At 41.6% G+C, this 16,983-nt stretch overlaps 1 protein-coding gene across 22 annotated transcripts in view; it reads left to right on the forward strand.

The window, feature by feature from the left end:
• Window positions 1–16,983, forward strand: part of LOC109422898 (disintegrin and metalloproteinase domain-containing protein unc-71) — a 1,549,374-nt gene that overhangs the window by 820,527 nt on the left and 711,864 nt on the right. For all 22 annotated transcript variants that reach the window (XM_062845411.1, XM_062845413.1, XM_062845424.1 and 19 more), the window contains one exon: window positions 16,446–16,511. In XM_062845411.1, coding sequence (XP_062701395.1) covers window positions 16,446–16,511 — 66 coding nt within the window. The remainder of the gene's footprint in view (window positions 1–16,445; window positions 16,512–16,983) is intronic.

The following is a 16,983-nucleotide window of genomic DNA, read 5'->3' on the forward strand; positions in this document are numbered from 1 at the left end:
AACGGTTGAAATATGAAAATTTAAAAGTTTAACAATCAACGTTATTTTTGAAGTTATGTAATTTACCCGGCATCCTGAATTCAAATACAACATTCTATTCATATCTCAAAAATCTTATATCTCAATTTCACGATTGATGCTCTCAACATTGTAATCATCACCATTTTTGTGAATTCTTCGAACCATATTCTATGCAACCAGATTGATCCCGAATACTCATTGCTTTCAATCTTCTTTATTCTATTTTATTTTTCGAAAAAAAACTACAGCACTGTAAAGATGGCATCTTGAGCATTTCGGGTTAAGTTTCAAATGCTTGAAGTTCTCCAGCATGACTTCATCGCTTCATCGAATTATGAAGTTAGAAATCGCACGGTTGATTTTGATAACATTGTTGATATGGCGGAGAATGGGAGCCTGGAAGTACTATTTTCCTTCACGTTTCGGAAAATCTTGAAGTTTGAGGTGTAGTACGATTGATTTGACCAAAGTTGAGGGAGTGAGGACATCCGAAACATTTCGAGTGTATCCAGGACATCATGGGAACCTAGAAGGACTGCTTTCCTTCATGTTTCGACATATCATAAAATTTCAGGTGTCGTACGGCTGATTTTGACAATGTTTCAGAAATTACCACTTCCCCGTGGCCTACCGGAATAGTTCGGGTGTGGCCAGACCGATCCCAAGGGGCCATAAGGGCCTAGATGGACTATTTTCCTTCATGTTTCAACAAGTCATGAAGTTATAGGTGCTCACGATTGATTTGACCAACGTTGTAAAAATGGTCATTTTGACGACTTCCCTGCCTGGGGGCATCCGGAACATTCCGGGTATGGCCAGACCGATCCCAAGGGGCCATAAGGGCCTAGAATGACTATTTTTTATGCTTAAACATCATGAAGTTTGAGGTGTGGCATGATTGAATTTGACAATGTTGTGGAAATTGCCACTTTTGTCATATTCCTGGGGGCACCCGAACATTCTGGGTATGACCAGGTCGTTCCCGAGGGGTTATAAGAGCCTATAAGGACCCTCCATGTTTGGACAAATCATGAAGTTTGAGGTGCCGCACGATTAATTTCAACAACGTTGTGGAAATGGCAATTTTGAAAACTTTCCTGGAGGCATCCGGAACATTTCTGATGTGGCCAAAACCACTCTAAGGAGTCATGGGAACCTAAATGGACTGATATCCTTCATGTTTCGACAAATTATGAAGTTTGAGGTGTCACAAGGCTGGTTTTGACTATGTTTGAGAAATGACCACTTTCCTGAGGGCATCCGGAACATTCCGGGTATGGCCAGACCGGTCCCAAGGGACCATAATGGCCTAGAAGGACTATTTTCCTTTATGTTTCAACAAATCATGAAGTTAGAGGTGTCGCACGGCTGATTTTGATAACAATGCGGAAATGGCCACTTTGGTCACATCCCTGGAGGCACCCGGAACATTCCGGATATAACCAGGTCGTTTCCGAGGGGTCACAAGAGCTTGGAAGGACTATTTTCTTTCACATTTTGACAAATCATGAAGTTTGAGGTGCCGCAAGATTGATTTATCCAACGTTGCGGAAATGACCAATTTGGCCACTCTCCATGGAGACATCCGGAATATTTCTGGTGTGGCCAGAACCACTCTAAGGGGTCATGGGAGCCTAAAAGGACTATTATCCTTCATGTTTCGACAAATCATGAAGTTTGAAGTGTCACACGGTTGATTTCGATAACATTGTGGATATGGCCACTTTTGTCACATCCCAGGGGGCACCCGGAACATTCCGGGTATGGCCAGGTCGTTCCCGAAGGGTCATAAGAGCTAAGAAGGACTATTTCCCTTCACGTTTTGACAAATAATGAAGTTTGAGGTGCCGCACGATTGATTTTGACTATGTTTGAGAAATGACCACTTCCCTGAGGGCAACCGGAACATTCCGGGTATGGCCAGACCGGTCCCAAGTGACCATAAGGGACTATAAGGGACTATAAGGGCTATTTTCCTTTAGGTTTCAACAAATCATGAAGTTAGAGGTGTCACACGGTTGATTTCGATAACATTGTGGAAATGGCCACTTTTGTCACATCCCAGGGGGCACCCGGAACATTCCGGGTATGGCCAGGCCGTTCCCGAGGGGTCTTAGGAGCATGGAAGGACTATTTTCCTTCATTTTTCGACAAATCATGAAGTTCGAGGTGCCGCATGGATAATTCTGACAATGTTGCTAGAATGGCCACTTTGGCCACATCCTTGGGGGCACCCGGGACATATCCGGTTCATGAAACTGTTTCATTGTGTCATTTCAAGTCAATGGTTCCTTGCAGTTATATTATTTCTGTATTCCTGGCGTATAATATGTGCAAATTTCCAAAATGACTATAGATTCAGAGTCAAATGCATTAATGCGTCATTTTCCGGCCGGTCATGACCCCAACGGAATCTGGAATAACTCCGGAACGGATGGGTGAACCGGTTCCGTATGGTAGTCCTTGACAATTTGGACAAACCTGGAGCGAATGCAATTGACTTCAAAAAAATCGGTTCGGAAATGCCTTTTTCATAGCCGATTAAAGATTCGAAAATCATCCGAAATAGACGTTGGGTACGCGAAGGTTAAACTAGTTTTTGGCAAAAATTGTTGGAAAAGGTAAAAACAACGGCTAACTTTCAATTTGTCCTGATGACCATTCGGCCTAATGACCATTCGGCCTAATGACCATTCGGCCTAATGACCCAGCATCGTTTATTCATTTGTTTCTTCAGATATTCCCAAATAAATTTTGACGGGCGGTTTCTTCGTTGATTGCATCAGGGATCCATTAACACTAATTTCTTTTTTACGCTATTATTTGTTTCGCGTAAAAAATCGTTTGAAAAGTAATAAAAAAGATGACCCTCAATAACTTCATCAAGTATTTCTCCACGGATTTTACAGGAATGTTGCCAATGATTTTTGACTACAATTTTTTTCTGGGAAGCTGTTTAAAAATTCCAAGTTTTCATCAAGGAATTTTCTAAGTATGTATTTCCATGTTTTTCCTAAGGTAAAAGTTCAAAAGTTTTTCTAAAGTTTTCTTCAGCATTCCCTCCAAGGATTTCTTTAAGAAATCCTTTAAATATTCTCTAAGAGATTCATTCAACATTTTTTCAGAATTTCTTTGAAAACAATGCAAGAATATCATCCAGGATTTCCCTAAATATTCCTACAGGAATTTCGCAACGGTTTTTTTTTAATTCATTCAAGTATTTCATCCAGAATCTTTCTAATGATTCATCGGGAGTCACTACAAAGATTTCCTAAGTAATTCCTCCAAGAGTTTCCTCAAGAATGCCCTCAACAACTCCTAAAGGATTAAGCGGTTGATGCATGGCCTGGGTATCATTAATAATTCCTCCAGAATTCGCCATAGATACTTCTTCAAGAAACCTTCCGGAAATGTCAACTAGGATTTTATTATTCGATGATTTTACCAGGAATTCCAATAATGCTTTTTGATTCTAACAAGAATTTCGCAAGAAAATCTACTAAATTCTCCTTCCTCCAAAGATCCTTCTGGAATTCCTTCAACGATTCCTCTACGATGTTTCCAAGAGTTCCTTTAGTATGGAAGACTTACAAATGCTCTTTGGATTTCTCAATGTCTTCAAGAACCCTCTTAAAATTCTTACAAGGATTCCATCAAGTATGCTTTACGAATTTTCCTTAATAATTTTCCAGGAATACTCTGAAGGTTTCCCGATCAGAAAGGTATAACAAAAACATAACATCATTGTAACAACGGTTGATATCTATATCAAGGTTTGTTATATTTAGATATGGCATCGGTCTAGTTTTCGTTTTTCGTATTTCAAGGTTACAACAAAGTCAGTTTAAATAAATGAATATGTAATTTGATCATCTTTATATCATTATTATAACAACATCAGTAATAATTTTTGAAATGCAATTTGTAACTAAATAATCTATATTTTGGGTAGTGTTTAGTGCGTAAATTAACTGCTTCATGGCACCATTGTGCTTAGAAAATTCACAATTGTTGAGATGCTTTAAAATATAAACCACTAAAAAGCTCATGTCTTCATCAAATTTGTACAGAAAGCTTGACTTTCAAAAGGTGGAAAATGAGGTAAGCAACTTCATCACTACGTGATAACATTGGGTATTTTTAAATGTTTTTTTTATTAGTATCCAGATCACCTACACAGTTCGTGTGTTCAGCTAAGTTGTTCATGATTTTTAAAATGTCTCTCTAAAAATGAATTACCCTCACTTTTTTATAAGCTTGTTATGATTGTACCAAAGCCTGTTATAATTGTGATATGGATAGAACGGTGAGTCGATAAGGAGAGCATCCAATATAGCTCTGGTCCTCACAAGTTCCTACCTCATGCTTCCACGGGTCAAGCGATGACAAAGACCGCCAGCTAAGAGTTGTGTGCTTAGCTGGTAGTGCAGCCTGGGCACTGTTGTCCTTCTGACTTCAGCTAGATTGAGGAGGTACGATCCGAGTGTCTGTTCACCAAGGAGGTGCGGCTCAAACAGCGTCTGTTCTGGCATCCAGCGGCTGAGTAAGAAACGCTGCACCACGCCCAGCTAGATCCAAGGTGGTAACCCCATCAGCGTGGTCGTCCCAGTGTTGGTTGGGACGTTAAACAGAACTGGCACGATGGCCCTCCGGCGAGACAGGAGTGTTGGCGTAGGCCCAATAAGCCACCCGTAAAAATCCCCATTGCGAATAACATAGGAGAAAATACGACTCGATACAATCGGCAAAGACCCACGCGACGAAATAAGGACTACGATTGGAAACTTGGAACATGGAATTGCAAGTCACTAGGTTTCGCAGGATGTGACAGGATAATCTACGACGAACTACATCCCCGCAACTTCGACATCGTGGCGTTGCAGGAACTTTGTTGGACTGGACAGAAAGTGTGGAAAAGCGGGCATCGAGCGGCTACCTTCTACCAAAGCTGTGGCACCACCAATGAACTGGGAACAGGATTTATAGTGTTGGGCAAGATGCGACAACGTGTGATCGGGTGGCAGCCGATCAACGCAAGGATGTGCATGTTGAGAGTTAAGGGCCGTTTCTTCAACTACAGCATCATCAACGTCCACTGCCCACACGAAGGGAGACCCGATGACGAGAAAGAAGCGTTCTATGCGCAGTTAGAGCAAACATACGATGGTTGCTCGCCGCGTGACGTGAAAATCGTTGTCGGCGACATGAACGCGCAGGTAGGAAGGGAGGAAATGTACAGACCGGTAATCGGGCGAAACAGCCTGCACGCCGTATCGAATGATAACGGCCAGCGATGCGTAAACTTTGCAGCCTCCCGTGGTATGGTAGTCCGAAGCACCTTCTTCCCCCGCAAAGATATCCACAAAGCCACCTGGAGATCACCCGACCATCAAACAGAAAACCAAATCGACCACGTTCTAATCGACGGTAAATTCTTCTCAGATATAACCAACGTCCGCACATACCGCAGTGCGAATATAGATTCGGATCACTACTTAGTCGCTGTATGCATGCGCTCAAAACTTTCGACAGTTATCACCACGCGTCGAAATCGAACGCCGCGGCTCAACATCGAGTAACTTCGTAACGTAGAAGTGGCTCAAGACTACGCGCAGCAGTTAGCAGTGGCCCTACCAACGGAAGAGCAGCTTGGCGCAGCTACACTTGAAGATGGCTGGAGGGACATCCGATCCGCCATAGGTAGTGCTTCGGCTACAGCACTAGGCTTCGCGGCTCCGAATCACAGAAACGACTGGTACGACGGCGAATGTGAACAGTTGAAAAACGAGAAGAATGCAGCATGGGCGAGAATGCTGCAACACCGTACGAGAGCGAATGAGGCACGTTACAAACAGGCGCGGAACAGGCAGAACTCAGTCTTCCGGATGAAGAAGCGCCAGCAGGAAGAACGAGATCGCGAAGCGATGGAAGAGCTGTACCGCGCTAAGGACACACGAAAGTTCTACGAGAAGCTGAACCGCTCGCGCAGAGGCTTTGTGCCACAAGCCGACATGTGCCGAGATAATCACGGGAATATTCTCACGAGCGAGCGTGAGGTGGTCGAGAGGTGGCGGCAGCATTACGATGAGCACCTCAATGGCGACGTTGCAAGTAGCGAAGGTGGCGTGGTAACAGATCTAGGAGTATGTGCACAGGACGAAAGACTTCCGGCCCCTGACCTTCAAGAGATTGAGGAGGAGGTTGGCCGGTTGAAAAACAACAAAGCCGCTGGAGCAGATCAACTACCAAGCGAGCTTCTAAAATACGGTGGAGAAGCACTGCACAGTGGCCGGAAGCCGGACAAAACCTCAAAAATCGACTTCAATATTTTATTTTTCTAATATTTTTCTTCCATTATAGATACTTCAACTAAGAAAACCCCAAATTTTCAAGTCATTTGGTCGAAAATTGAGTCTTGTAGATTATTTCAAAGTTGAAGTTTTATGTGCTGCAATATTAGTATTTATTGTCTATATTTTATGTTCTTCCTTAATGAGTTCGTTGTAAAAGTTAGGAAGACTTGAATAATGTGACAATATTTTTTATGTTTTTGGGTATGAATAACCATTACATTTCAGGGATTGTTTCGAATTTAATCAAAAAATTATTATGTTTTTGCAATATGCAAACATATTGACTTTCATGAAATTTTGGAGAAAAACTTCGTATTAAAGAGATCCAGTACTTGTTTAGGAAACATCAGAAAACGACGCCGTATCCCGCATCTGACGTGCAATTTTGTCTTGTTTTTGGCTATATAGGTCACTGTTTGCGCATTTTTGCGCTAAGCCCGAAATTTTTTTTTTTTTTTCTATCAGGTCACAATGGAGCCGCATGGTTGTGGAGGAAGTGATATTGTTTGAAGTTTAAATTTTATCTTAACATAGTTCAAATTGGCTTCAGAATACTAACAATTTAGTGTAATTTTCATTCTTGTAAGAGACTTTCACCAAGTTAGATGGTCATAGGGGGGGTGTGAGGGTGTGTCTGATAATGTAATGGCCACAGCTTTAACAGTTTTTTTTAAATAATATTTTTTTTTTGTCAGAAAAACACAAGAAAGTAAGTGCTCCTGTTAAAAACAATAAGCTGGAGAGGAAAGGAGTGATGACTAAGTATGAATATATGAATAAGCCTTTATTTTCTTAGACACTAACCACATGTTGCTTCACCAGATACAACTAACTCTTTCAAACCTTCAAAATAAAAGAAAGACAAAAACAACCGTGAAAAACATGTAAAAATAACTACAAACCATTGCTCATTCATTTTCTTAAACTGGTCGTTTCTTCGATTCATCTTAATCGTTAGAATTGCTCAACAACCTTGAAAGCAATCGCTTCACGAACTTCTATCGAAGTTTCAATATAGAGTGACACAAATTCGTCGACATCTACGTGTTTCTTTTCTACACGCACATCGCTACAGTTCAAAGCAACAATCATCTATAAAATATAAAAGGAATTCACTAAACGGCGTTAAACGCTACGTTAAATATTTTTCTGCGTAAACGTCGCGATCACCAAGGCAATCTTTGAATATTTTAATCTCAATTTTATGAAACGAACATTTTACGCTCTTTAGTGAAACCCCTTATTGGTTTTTTAAACTTGAAGTTTTATTGTATGTTATTCATGCAGTTTCGTTAAACACATTTCTACTGAAAGACACACAGAGTGATAAAGATTTTGAAACTATTTGCTGGAACTCAACTGTTCATAAATATGATTACCGATCTCTGATGATGGTTTATCAAAAACTCCCTTCAATATTGCGAATATTAATTGCCAATTCTTTATAGATAGGTTTGTTTCGGTTGCTTCGACAAGTGATAGCAGGGATCGATGTACCTTACAACCCAAACTCGGAAGAGCATATATGAAGTTGTTGAAACGAGATTGATAAAAAGCAGTTCAAATTTTACGCAGTTCACTATTTTAGACTATCTGACCCCCCATAACGATTGAATTAACACACCTCCGTGCACCCACCGTAAAATTTCACGTGGTCTATGGGCAGTCCCTGAGAATAGACCACGTCTTGTCAGCCAACATTGGTGTGTATCTGAATTGATCCATTGAAAGAAAACTTAGATAAACGTTTTTTTTTTCTAATGATTTATGTAGTTTTGAAGATTTTGGACCACCCTAACAGCAACAAATACACAATTATAGTTTATTTCAATACCAATACATGATTTAAGAACCCCTAAATTAAAAGGTTATTCAAAACCTACGTTCAGAAAGCTCATCGTAATAGCTTATTATCAATTATTTTTACATGCTTTCCATAATCAGCAGATTTCAAAATTTTGAACCACCCTAATATAGTAAAATCAAAATATATGACAAGTTCCATATCAGAAATAGATTTAGGGAACTAAAATCATCATAACCTGTGAATTTTAGCAATTTCGGTTAACATTTGAGGTTTTGTCCGACTTTTGTATGGAGGCCCGCCACTGTGCACTGGTGAGAGCACTACACTGGGTCATTACCAAGATTTGGGAGGAGGAAGTATTACCGGAGGAATGGATGGAAGGTATCGTGTGTCCCATCTACAAAAAGGGCGACAAGTTGGATTGCGGGAACTACCGCGCGATCACACTACTGAGCGCTGCCTACAAGGTACTCTCTCAAATTTTATGCCGCCGTCTATCACCGATTGCAAGAGAGTTCGTGGGGCAATATCAGGCTGGATTTATGGGTGAACGCGCTACAACGGACCAGATGTTCGCCATCCGCCAGGTGTTGCAGAAATGCCGCGAATACAACGTGCCCACACATCACTTGTTCATCGATTTCAAATCGGCGTATGATACAATCGATCGAGAACAGCTATGGCAGATTATGCACGAATACGGATTCCCGGATAAACTGATACGGTTGATCAAGGCGACGATGGATCGAGTGATGTGCGTAGTTCGAGTATCAGGGACACTCTCGAGTCCCTTCGAATCTCGCAGAGGGTTACGGCAAGGTGATGGTCTTTCGTGCTTGCTGTTCAACATTGCTTTGGAGGGTGTAATAAGAAGAGCGGGGATAAACACGAGTGGGACGATTTTCACGAAGTCCGTTCAGCTGCTTGGTTTCGCCGATGATATTGATATTATTGCTCGTAAATTTGAGACGATGGCGGAAACGTACATCCGACTAAAGAGTGAAGCCAGGCGAATCGGATTAATCATTAATGTGTCAAAAACAAAGTACATGATGGCAAAGGGCTCCAGGGAGGAATCACCGCGCCCGCCACCCCGAATTCATATCGACGGTGATGAAATCGAGGCGGTTGAAGAATTCGTGTACTTGGGCTCACTGGTGACCGCCGACAACGACACCAGCAGAGAAATTCAGAGGCGCATTGTGGCAGGAAATCGTTCTTACTTTGGACTCCGCAGAACTCTACGATCGAATAAAGTTCGCCGTAACACGAAGTTAACCATCTACAAAACGCTGATTAGACCGGTCGTCCTCTATGGGCACGAAACATGGACCCTACGTGCAGAGGACCAACGCGCCCTTGGAGTTTTCGAACGGAAGGTGTTGCGTACCATCTACGGCGGAGTGCAGATGGAAGACGGGACTTGGAGAAGGCGAATGAACCACGAGCTGCATCAGCTGCTGAGAGAACCAACCATCGTCCATACCGCGAAAATCGGGAGGCTACGGTGGGCGGGTCACGTCATCAGGATGTCGGATAGCAACCCGACTAAAATGGTTCTCGAGAGTCATCCGACCGGTTCAAGAAGACGTGGAGCGCAGCGAGCTAGGTGGGTCGACCAAGTGGAGGACGATCTGCGGACCCTACGCAGAATGCGGAACTGGAGACAAGCAGCCATGGACCGAGTGGAATGGAGGCGGCTACTATGTACAGCAGAGGCCACCCCGGCCTTAGCCTGACCGGTAAGTAAGTAAATAGAACAATTTTTGTTATATTTTTGTTGTTTTAGCACCTAACCCATTCTGTTATGAAATTATCTTTGAAATAATAACTCAACCGGTTATAATTTTGTTATTCGTTTCTGATCGGGTTTCTCAAGGAATTTCACCAAGAATTGCCTTAGGAATACTATCAAAGATTTCATCAGGAAATCTACAAAGGGCTCCTCTAGAATACCGTGCGAAAATTTAGAGATTTTTGTTTTTAATATTTTCCTTAACTCTTTCAAAAACACTTTAAGAAACTCCTGCATGAATCAAGTATTTCTCCAATTATTCCTTCAATAATTGTTGACTCACCATACAACAAAGAGCAGATTCCGTTTTTATAATCCGTTTATTCGAATCCAAGGTGGATTATAAAATTCCTGGGTAAATAGAATATACGATTTAACTGAATTTTTCCATGTTTACATAAGTATACAAGACTTCTACTCACGTTTACTATTCGCTCGGATTCAGACGGCAATTGATGCTCTGACGGTAAATGTTGCATGGGATACCTAAAGGTGTTTTATGGATTTTACAGATCAATCTTGTTCACAGCATGCCTAATTTAATTGTACATATAATTTAATCTGCAGTAGTTACTCACCAACTAATTATTCGTGTAATTAGGGATCAATTTAATCCGTTATCAATCGGGAGTGGTTCGTGTAGGTTAAGCTAATTTAGTAAGTAAGAACCAAGTAAGAAATTTGCATGTTCAATTCATAATAGTTCACTCTTACAGTACTAACGAATGATAGGTATTAAGGTTTTAACTTTGACTAACACTAGATTAAGAATTCACTAACATTTCATGTAGTTTTTAGAGAAACAAATTTTAGCAAAAATAGTGTGTTCGTTTAGGCCGCAATAGCAATAACATTTCATCAATTATGCCTTATCATCTTCCCGCATCTCCCTGACAGTTCGCTGTGTCTACCTACTATCGAAGGTAGTGCTGTTTATTCGTGTGGTAGTATATGGATAAGCGTTGCCAGTCCAGTGGAATTGCGCGCTGACAACAATAATTATTGATTGTGAAGAAAAACTCACGCAAGTGGGATTCATTTCACCCTTGCGGACGCCGGTGGGGTTGTTTTTTCGCCGGTGATACACATATACATTGATGAGCTCGTTTCATGCTATTATTTGATTGCGGAGATTTGAATGAATTTTATTCTCCCACGTTCTGTTGGATTCGATTAGGAGCGCATAATCACTGGACACAGGAATGTTAAAATGGTTTGATGTGATGTTCAGAACTTAAACATATGTTTCGTCTATTTACCTGTCACGTTAAGTGTCGGCACACGTTCTTGAGACCTTTTTCGTTAATGATGTGTTTTTTTTACATTCTCTAAAAGTTGCTTTATTTTTATAGTTCTTTCAAGAAACGATATCACCAAGTATTTCTGCAACTTCCAAAGATTCATTCAGGTATTCCTACAAGGATTTATTCAATAGTTTCTTTTAAAATTTCTTCTCTAAAGATTCTTATTATTTACTTTTGAAGAATCCGCTAAGAAAGTACTACAAGAATTTTATCAAGCATTTCTCAAAGTGTTCCTTCAGAAATGTTCAAACCATTTCCGGAATTCTACCGAGTACTCATTTAATAATTTACCAAGGATTGCTTTAGACATTCTTCCAAAGATTTCATCAGGAATTATAGTAGCTCCCCACTAGGACAAAGCCTGCTTCTCAGCTTCTATGAGCACTTCTACAGTTATCAACTGAGAGCTCTTCTCTGCCAATAACCATTTTCCATGTGTATATCGTGTGGCAGGTACGAAGATTCTCTATGCCCAAGGAAGTCAAGGATATTCCCTTAACGAACAGTTCCTGGACCAATGAGGAATCAAGTACGTCGCCTTCAGTATGGTCATGCTGAATTTCCAGGCCTTTACAGTTGTGGCCAGATGGGCCCTCAATGTAGCAGTATGGAAGTTGAAAGCCCTTTTCCGCTACAAATACCCCTAAAATTCATAACCGTTCTTGCAGAACAAAAGTTGACAACTGTGCATATCCGATAGATATTGGCGCTTCCAAAATCGCCAATGAACGAGTGATTGACGTTCCCTCTCAGAGTTGCCAGTTTGATTGAAAATTACTGCGCCGTGCAACACTTGGCAACGGAGATAATGCCCAATAGCGCAGCTTTTTTGCCGATTCCATTTTATGACAATGCACCCCAATCATGCAACATGAAACGCCATTCGTCGATGTCAGTCAGAGTTTCGACCGCCGATGCAGCAGCTTTACGGTGTCCTTGCACACCGTCCGTCCGTCCGTCCGGTGAACCATTTGTTATGTAAATAAAATTTTAAACCTGTCAGCATACCGGTCGGTGCTGGACCATTCTTCCCTACGGCGCGGGCGTTCGGCCTCGGTGTGTGGTGGGTGTTTGCTTTCGGTTGAAGTAAAATAAATTGGAATTAATTCCGAACGGTTGTTTTATTTTACCTTGATAAATAAACCGATGCAGGTAGGGCCGACCGGGGCCGGCAGACATAAAAGAGATGATTTTTGATGGTTATTATTATTATGGAAATGATGGCGACGAATTCGACGAGAGTCGATCTGCAATGGCGCATGAAATAAATTCACATTAATAAGATCCGAGCAGTTGCAGTTGAAAATACCTACTTGACGCTCAACGAGATCACAATTCATTGACCTTCAATTTGTTCTGTTGATTGAACTTTATTCATCGAGGTTTTGAAGCTTCAACATTTCCAGTTGCCCTGTTTTGTTTAAAATCGATGGTTTATTCAGAGTATAATCAGTTAGGCATCGTACACAAATTACGTAACGCTATAGGGGGAGGGAGGGAGTCTAGCTTAGCGTTACGAGCCATACAAAATATTTTTGGTTTTCATATAAAAAGCGTTACATGGGGGAGGGGGGGAGTCTGAAATTGCTGAATTTAGCGTTACGTAATTTGTGTACCATGCCTTATCATGTCACAATCCTTTCTTTTTGCCTTTCTCGTACACTAAGTGTACTGGAAAGGCTATATGTTCACTCCAAAAATGACTTTTTGATAGAAGGCCCGGAGGGTCGAGTCACATATACCAATCAACTCAGCTCGACGAATTGAGGTGATGTCTGTGTGTGTGTATGTATGTGTGTGTGTGTGTATGTATGTGTGTGTGTATGTGTGTGTACAAAATAAACTCACATCATTTTTTGGCAGTAAACCTCAACCGATTTTTATGATCGACGGTTCATTCGACGCGGAATCTGGTCCCATTGTTTCCTATTGAAAATGGTTCGGATCGGTTCAGCCGTTCCGGAGTTATGGCCATTTAGGTGTTCCGGATCGGTAGCCCAGGGAGGGACCAGATATGAAAATGCTACAAAACCATGCATGCGACATATCAGACCGCGGCTTTTTCCATAACCTGACGAACGGTAAGCAGGAAAATACTCTCAGTCCATATCTGAACCAGTAGTATTCCGAAATCGGTTCCGGATGTCCCGCCGGAGGTGGTCAAATATAAAAGTAAGCCAAATCCATGTATGCGACACATCAAATAGCGGCTTTTTCGTTAACCTGATGAACAGTGAGCTGGAAAATAACCTTTGACTCAGCAGAGACTACTGGTAATGTTCCGGAACCGGTTCTGGGTGCCCCGCCGGAAGTGGCCAAATATAAAATTGATCAAACTCATGCGTGCGACACATCAAATCGCGTCTCTATAGATAACCTGATGAACGGTTAGCAATAAAATGGAATCAGACTATATTTAGGAAAACCAGTAGTATTCCGGAACCGGTTCCGTGTGTCCTGCCGGAAGTGATCAAATGTAGATGGGAACCAAACCCATGCATGCGACACATTAAATAGCAGCTTTCTCGATAACCTGAAGAATGGTAAGCAGGAAAATAGCTTGAGATCACAGCAGAGACTACCGGTAGTGTTCCGGAACCGGCTCCGGATGTCCCGCCGGAAGTGGTCAAATGTAGATAGGAAACAAACCCATGCATACGACACATTAAATTGCAGCTTTTCCGATAACCTGAAGAACGGTAAGCACGAAAATAGCCTTTAATCACAGCAGAGACTACCGGTTGTGTTCCGGAACCGGCTCCGGATGCCCCACCGGAAGTGGTCCAATACAAAAATGAACCGATAACCTGATGAACGGTTTACAAAAAAAATAGTCTCAGATCACATTAGAGTCTACCGGTAGAACCTGTTTTGTATGTCCCGGCAGAATTACCAAAATGTAAAATGAATCAATTCCAAGCATACACATCAATTTTCGGCTTTTCAGAAAACCTGTTGAACAGTTAGCAAGAGACTAGTCTCAGACCATATTTGAGACAATAGGTACAGTCTTGGAACCGGTTCCGGGTATCTCACAGGAAGTGGTAAAAACAGTGAAAATAATCAATGCAAGCGATAAATATGTGTGAGAGAACAAAATCTTGACAAAACTGATGCAGACTCATCAAATCACATCTTCTCATATTCATGAGGTGTAAATATACAGTAGAATGGGGGTTCCATGAGAAATGACGGGCTTGGTGGTCTAGTGGCTACCGCTTCTGATTCGTATGCAGAAGGTCATGGGTTCAATCCCTGGCCCGTCCCTTTCATCCTTCTTTGTATCTTTCTATCCACTTTCTCTCTGTCTCTTCTCTACATATACAGTGACCCCACAATTTATGAATCGGCAAAAATGACCACAGTTTATGGATCACTCCATTTGATTAACATGGTGATTCATAAATAGTGTACAAAATTTAAGGTGATTCATCGGTGTGGGGTCACTGTACAACTAGTGTATATTCATAAGTTCATACAGACGCGCCAACTTGGTAAAATTATTGGGGGGGCAAAGCTCGATATTTCAGCTTTTTTGTATGGGAAAATCGAAAATTCGTCAAATATTGGCAAATATTGTGGGGGGCAAAACCATGCTTGCCCCCCCCCCCCCCCTAAGTTGGCGCCTATGAGTTCATAGCAAAAAAAAAGTCGTTTCTCTCCCTTCCAACTTCCACTTACAGCACAGTGTCTATAACGCCTACAAGTTATGCAACCAAAGCGTGCTGTGCCGCTTGACTCTATTCACCACACAATTTATCACCTTACGAACACTATAAATAACCCTTATCCATGGATCGCCCACCCAACGGTGACTCCCAGATCTCCCATCCTTTCCGTCTAACAAATACCCCAGTCCGTGCTGGTTGTGGGATGCAGAGGTGCTCTCGGTCTTTAGTAGCAACAACCAGCACACTCTAACATTCCTTTCCCTTCCCAACTTACTATAAGGACGTGGCCGGCGCCGTTATTGATCCAAAATGCATGAGCTGCTTAAATTGCACTTTGAGAATAAGTGGAGTGTCCCAGCCCTTATTCATTTGGATCTCAGTGCAATTGGTACCAGCTCAGATCAATCACGGAGGAGCAACCATTGACATGTATAGTCAGATTTGATCGATTGATCGTTGATCGAGTAGAATGGGGGTTCCATGAGAAAATTGAAATTCAATCGCATCAACCTCGAGCAAAGCTTTTCAATCCCCTTTTGCGTCTAAAATTGCTGCGCGAAATTTCGATCCGACTGATTGCTTCTCGCGCTCTGTGATATGGTTCTAATTTGAATTGGATTCAGTACGAAAAATTTCACTTGCTTTTATTTTTTGGTCAATTTTTTTGGATCTAGTAACCAATGATAATAAAATATAGCCTGAAGTGTGCAGGAAAAAGTTTATCGAAGACTGTAAAGTGATTTTTGGTTGTGAAATAAATTATATTTAAGCTTGTTATTCTCGTTTTGGTATTGATGGTATTCCAGTAATAGTAAAGGTGGTCACGCAGTCAACTAAGAGGTCTGATATTTTTCAGCTCTGCCTATACATTGAACATAACACCGGAAATATGTGCCATCAGTAACTCGATGATGGCTTGGATTCTTGTTTTCATAAATAAATTATTCACAGGATTCAGGATGCTTACGTCGACGGAAAGATCATGAGTACATATTCGACGAGAAAGGCACTATCACCACTAGGTGGATTAATCCGGGTTTTTCCATCTATCGTTGATAAAACTATTTCCATTCACAGTAACTAAGTGCTATACAGTACTTCAGTGCGCATAACACAACGGCATCAATCCAAATTCATGCCACAACTGCATAGTAATAAATAACCTATTATTTCATTGTGCCCGCAAACCGGTCAAACGCTGACCAAAACGAACCTGTGCTATAAACACATTTCTTTTCTTTTCCACATTTACGAGCATTCTGACGTATCAGGCATAAAAATTAACCAAAGAATTCAGTCCACTCATTCATTGAGCATGCTGCAAATCTCAATTTAATAGTGCAACAGTAAATGTGATCCCAAAGATGTGACAATGAACCAAACTTTTCAACATTGTTGTGTGCGTGTGGTTTCTGTTTACATCTTAAGTACACCTGACCAGCTTCTGGTAAACAATCCATCGTCTAAGTATCCTATCATCTTTTCTCATTACAGTTTCCAGGACGAGGTGGCTTCGATAGTAGCTACTCTGGAAGCGGAGGTAGTCGGGGGCGTTCGAGGGTAAGTACCTTATACTGCTGCGTATCTTCAGGAAGCACAATTGAATTATTTTGACCCGCGGCACGTGTCTTGTTTGTGACAAAAACCAACAGAGGAAAAGTTGTCTCCGGGAAATTATCGATCCCGAAAAGTTTTCCTACCGTGAAAGAACAGAAAAACACCATCTTGAAACAGAAACATATTTGTAATCATGCTGGGAGTCACGAAACGATAAAAACCAGCAGTCCAAACAAAGACGATTTCCATTATTCGTTTGCGCAGTCCCTCCGCCCCAGCTTGAGAAAATGCAACTTTTCATCCGAGCGGAGAAAAACTTACCCCATTCGCCATGAATTATGATTTTCAACAATTGCTCGCATCATTTCGCGCGTTTCCGTTGCTGGTTTACTTTTCCCGTTGTCCTCATCTACACATACACACACCCAACTGTTGGAGGAGCGGAAGTCGACGTCAAGTCTCGATTCGTCGTAGC

Source organism: Aedes albopictus, chromosome 1 (assembly GCF_035046485.1).
Source record: "Aedes albopictus strain Foshan chromosome 1, AalbF5, whole genome shotgun sequence".
NCBI lineage: Eukaryota > Metazoa > Arthropoda > Insecta > Diptera > Culicidae > Aedes > Aedes albopictus.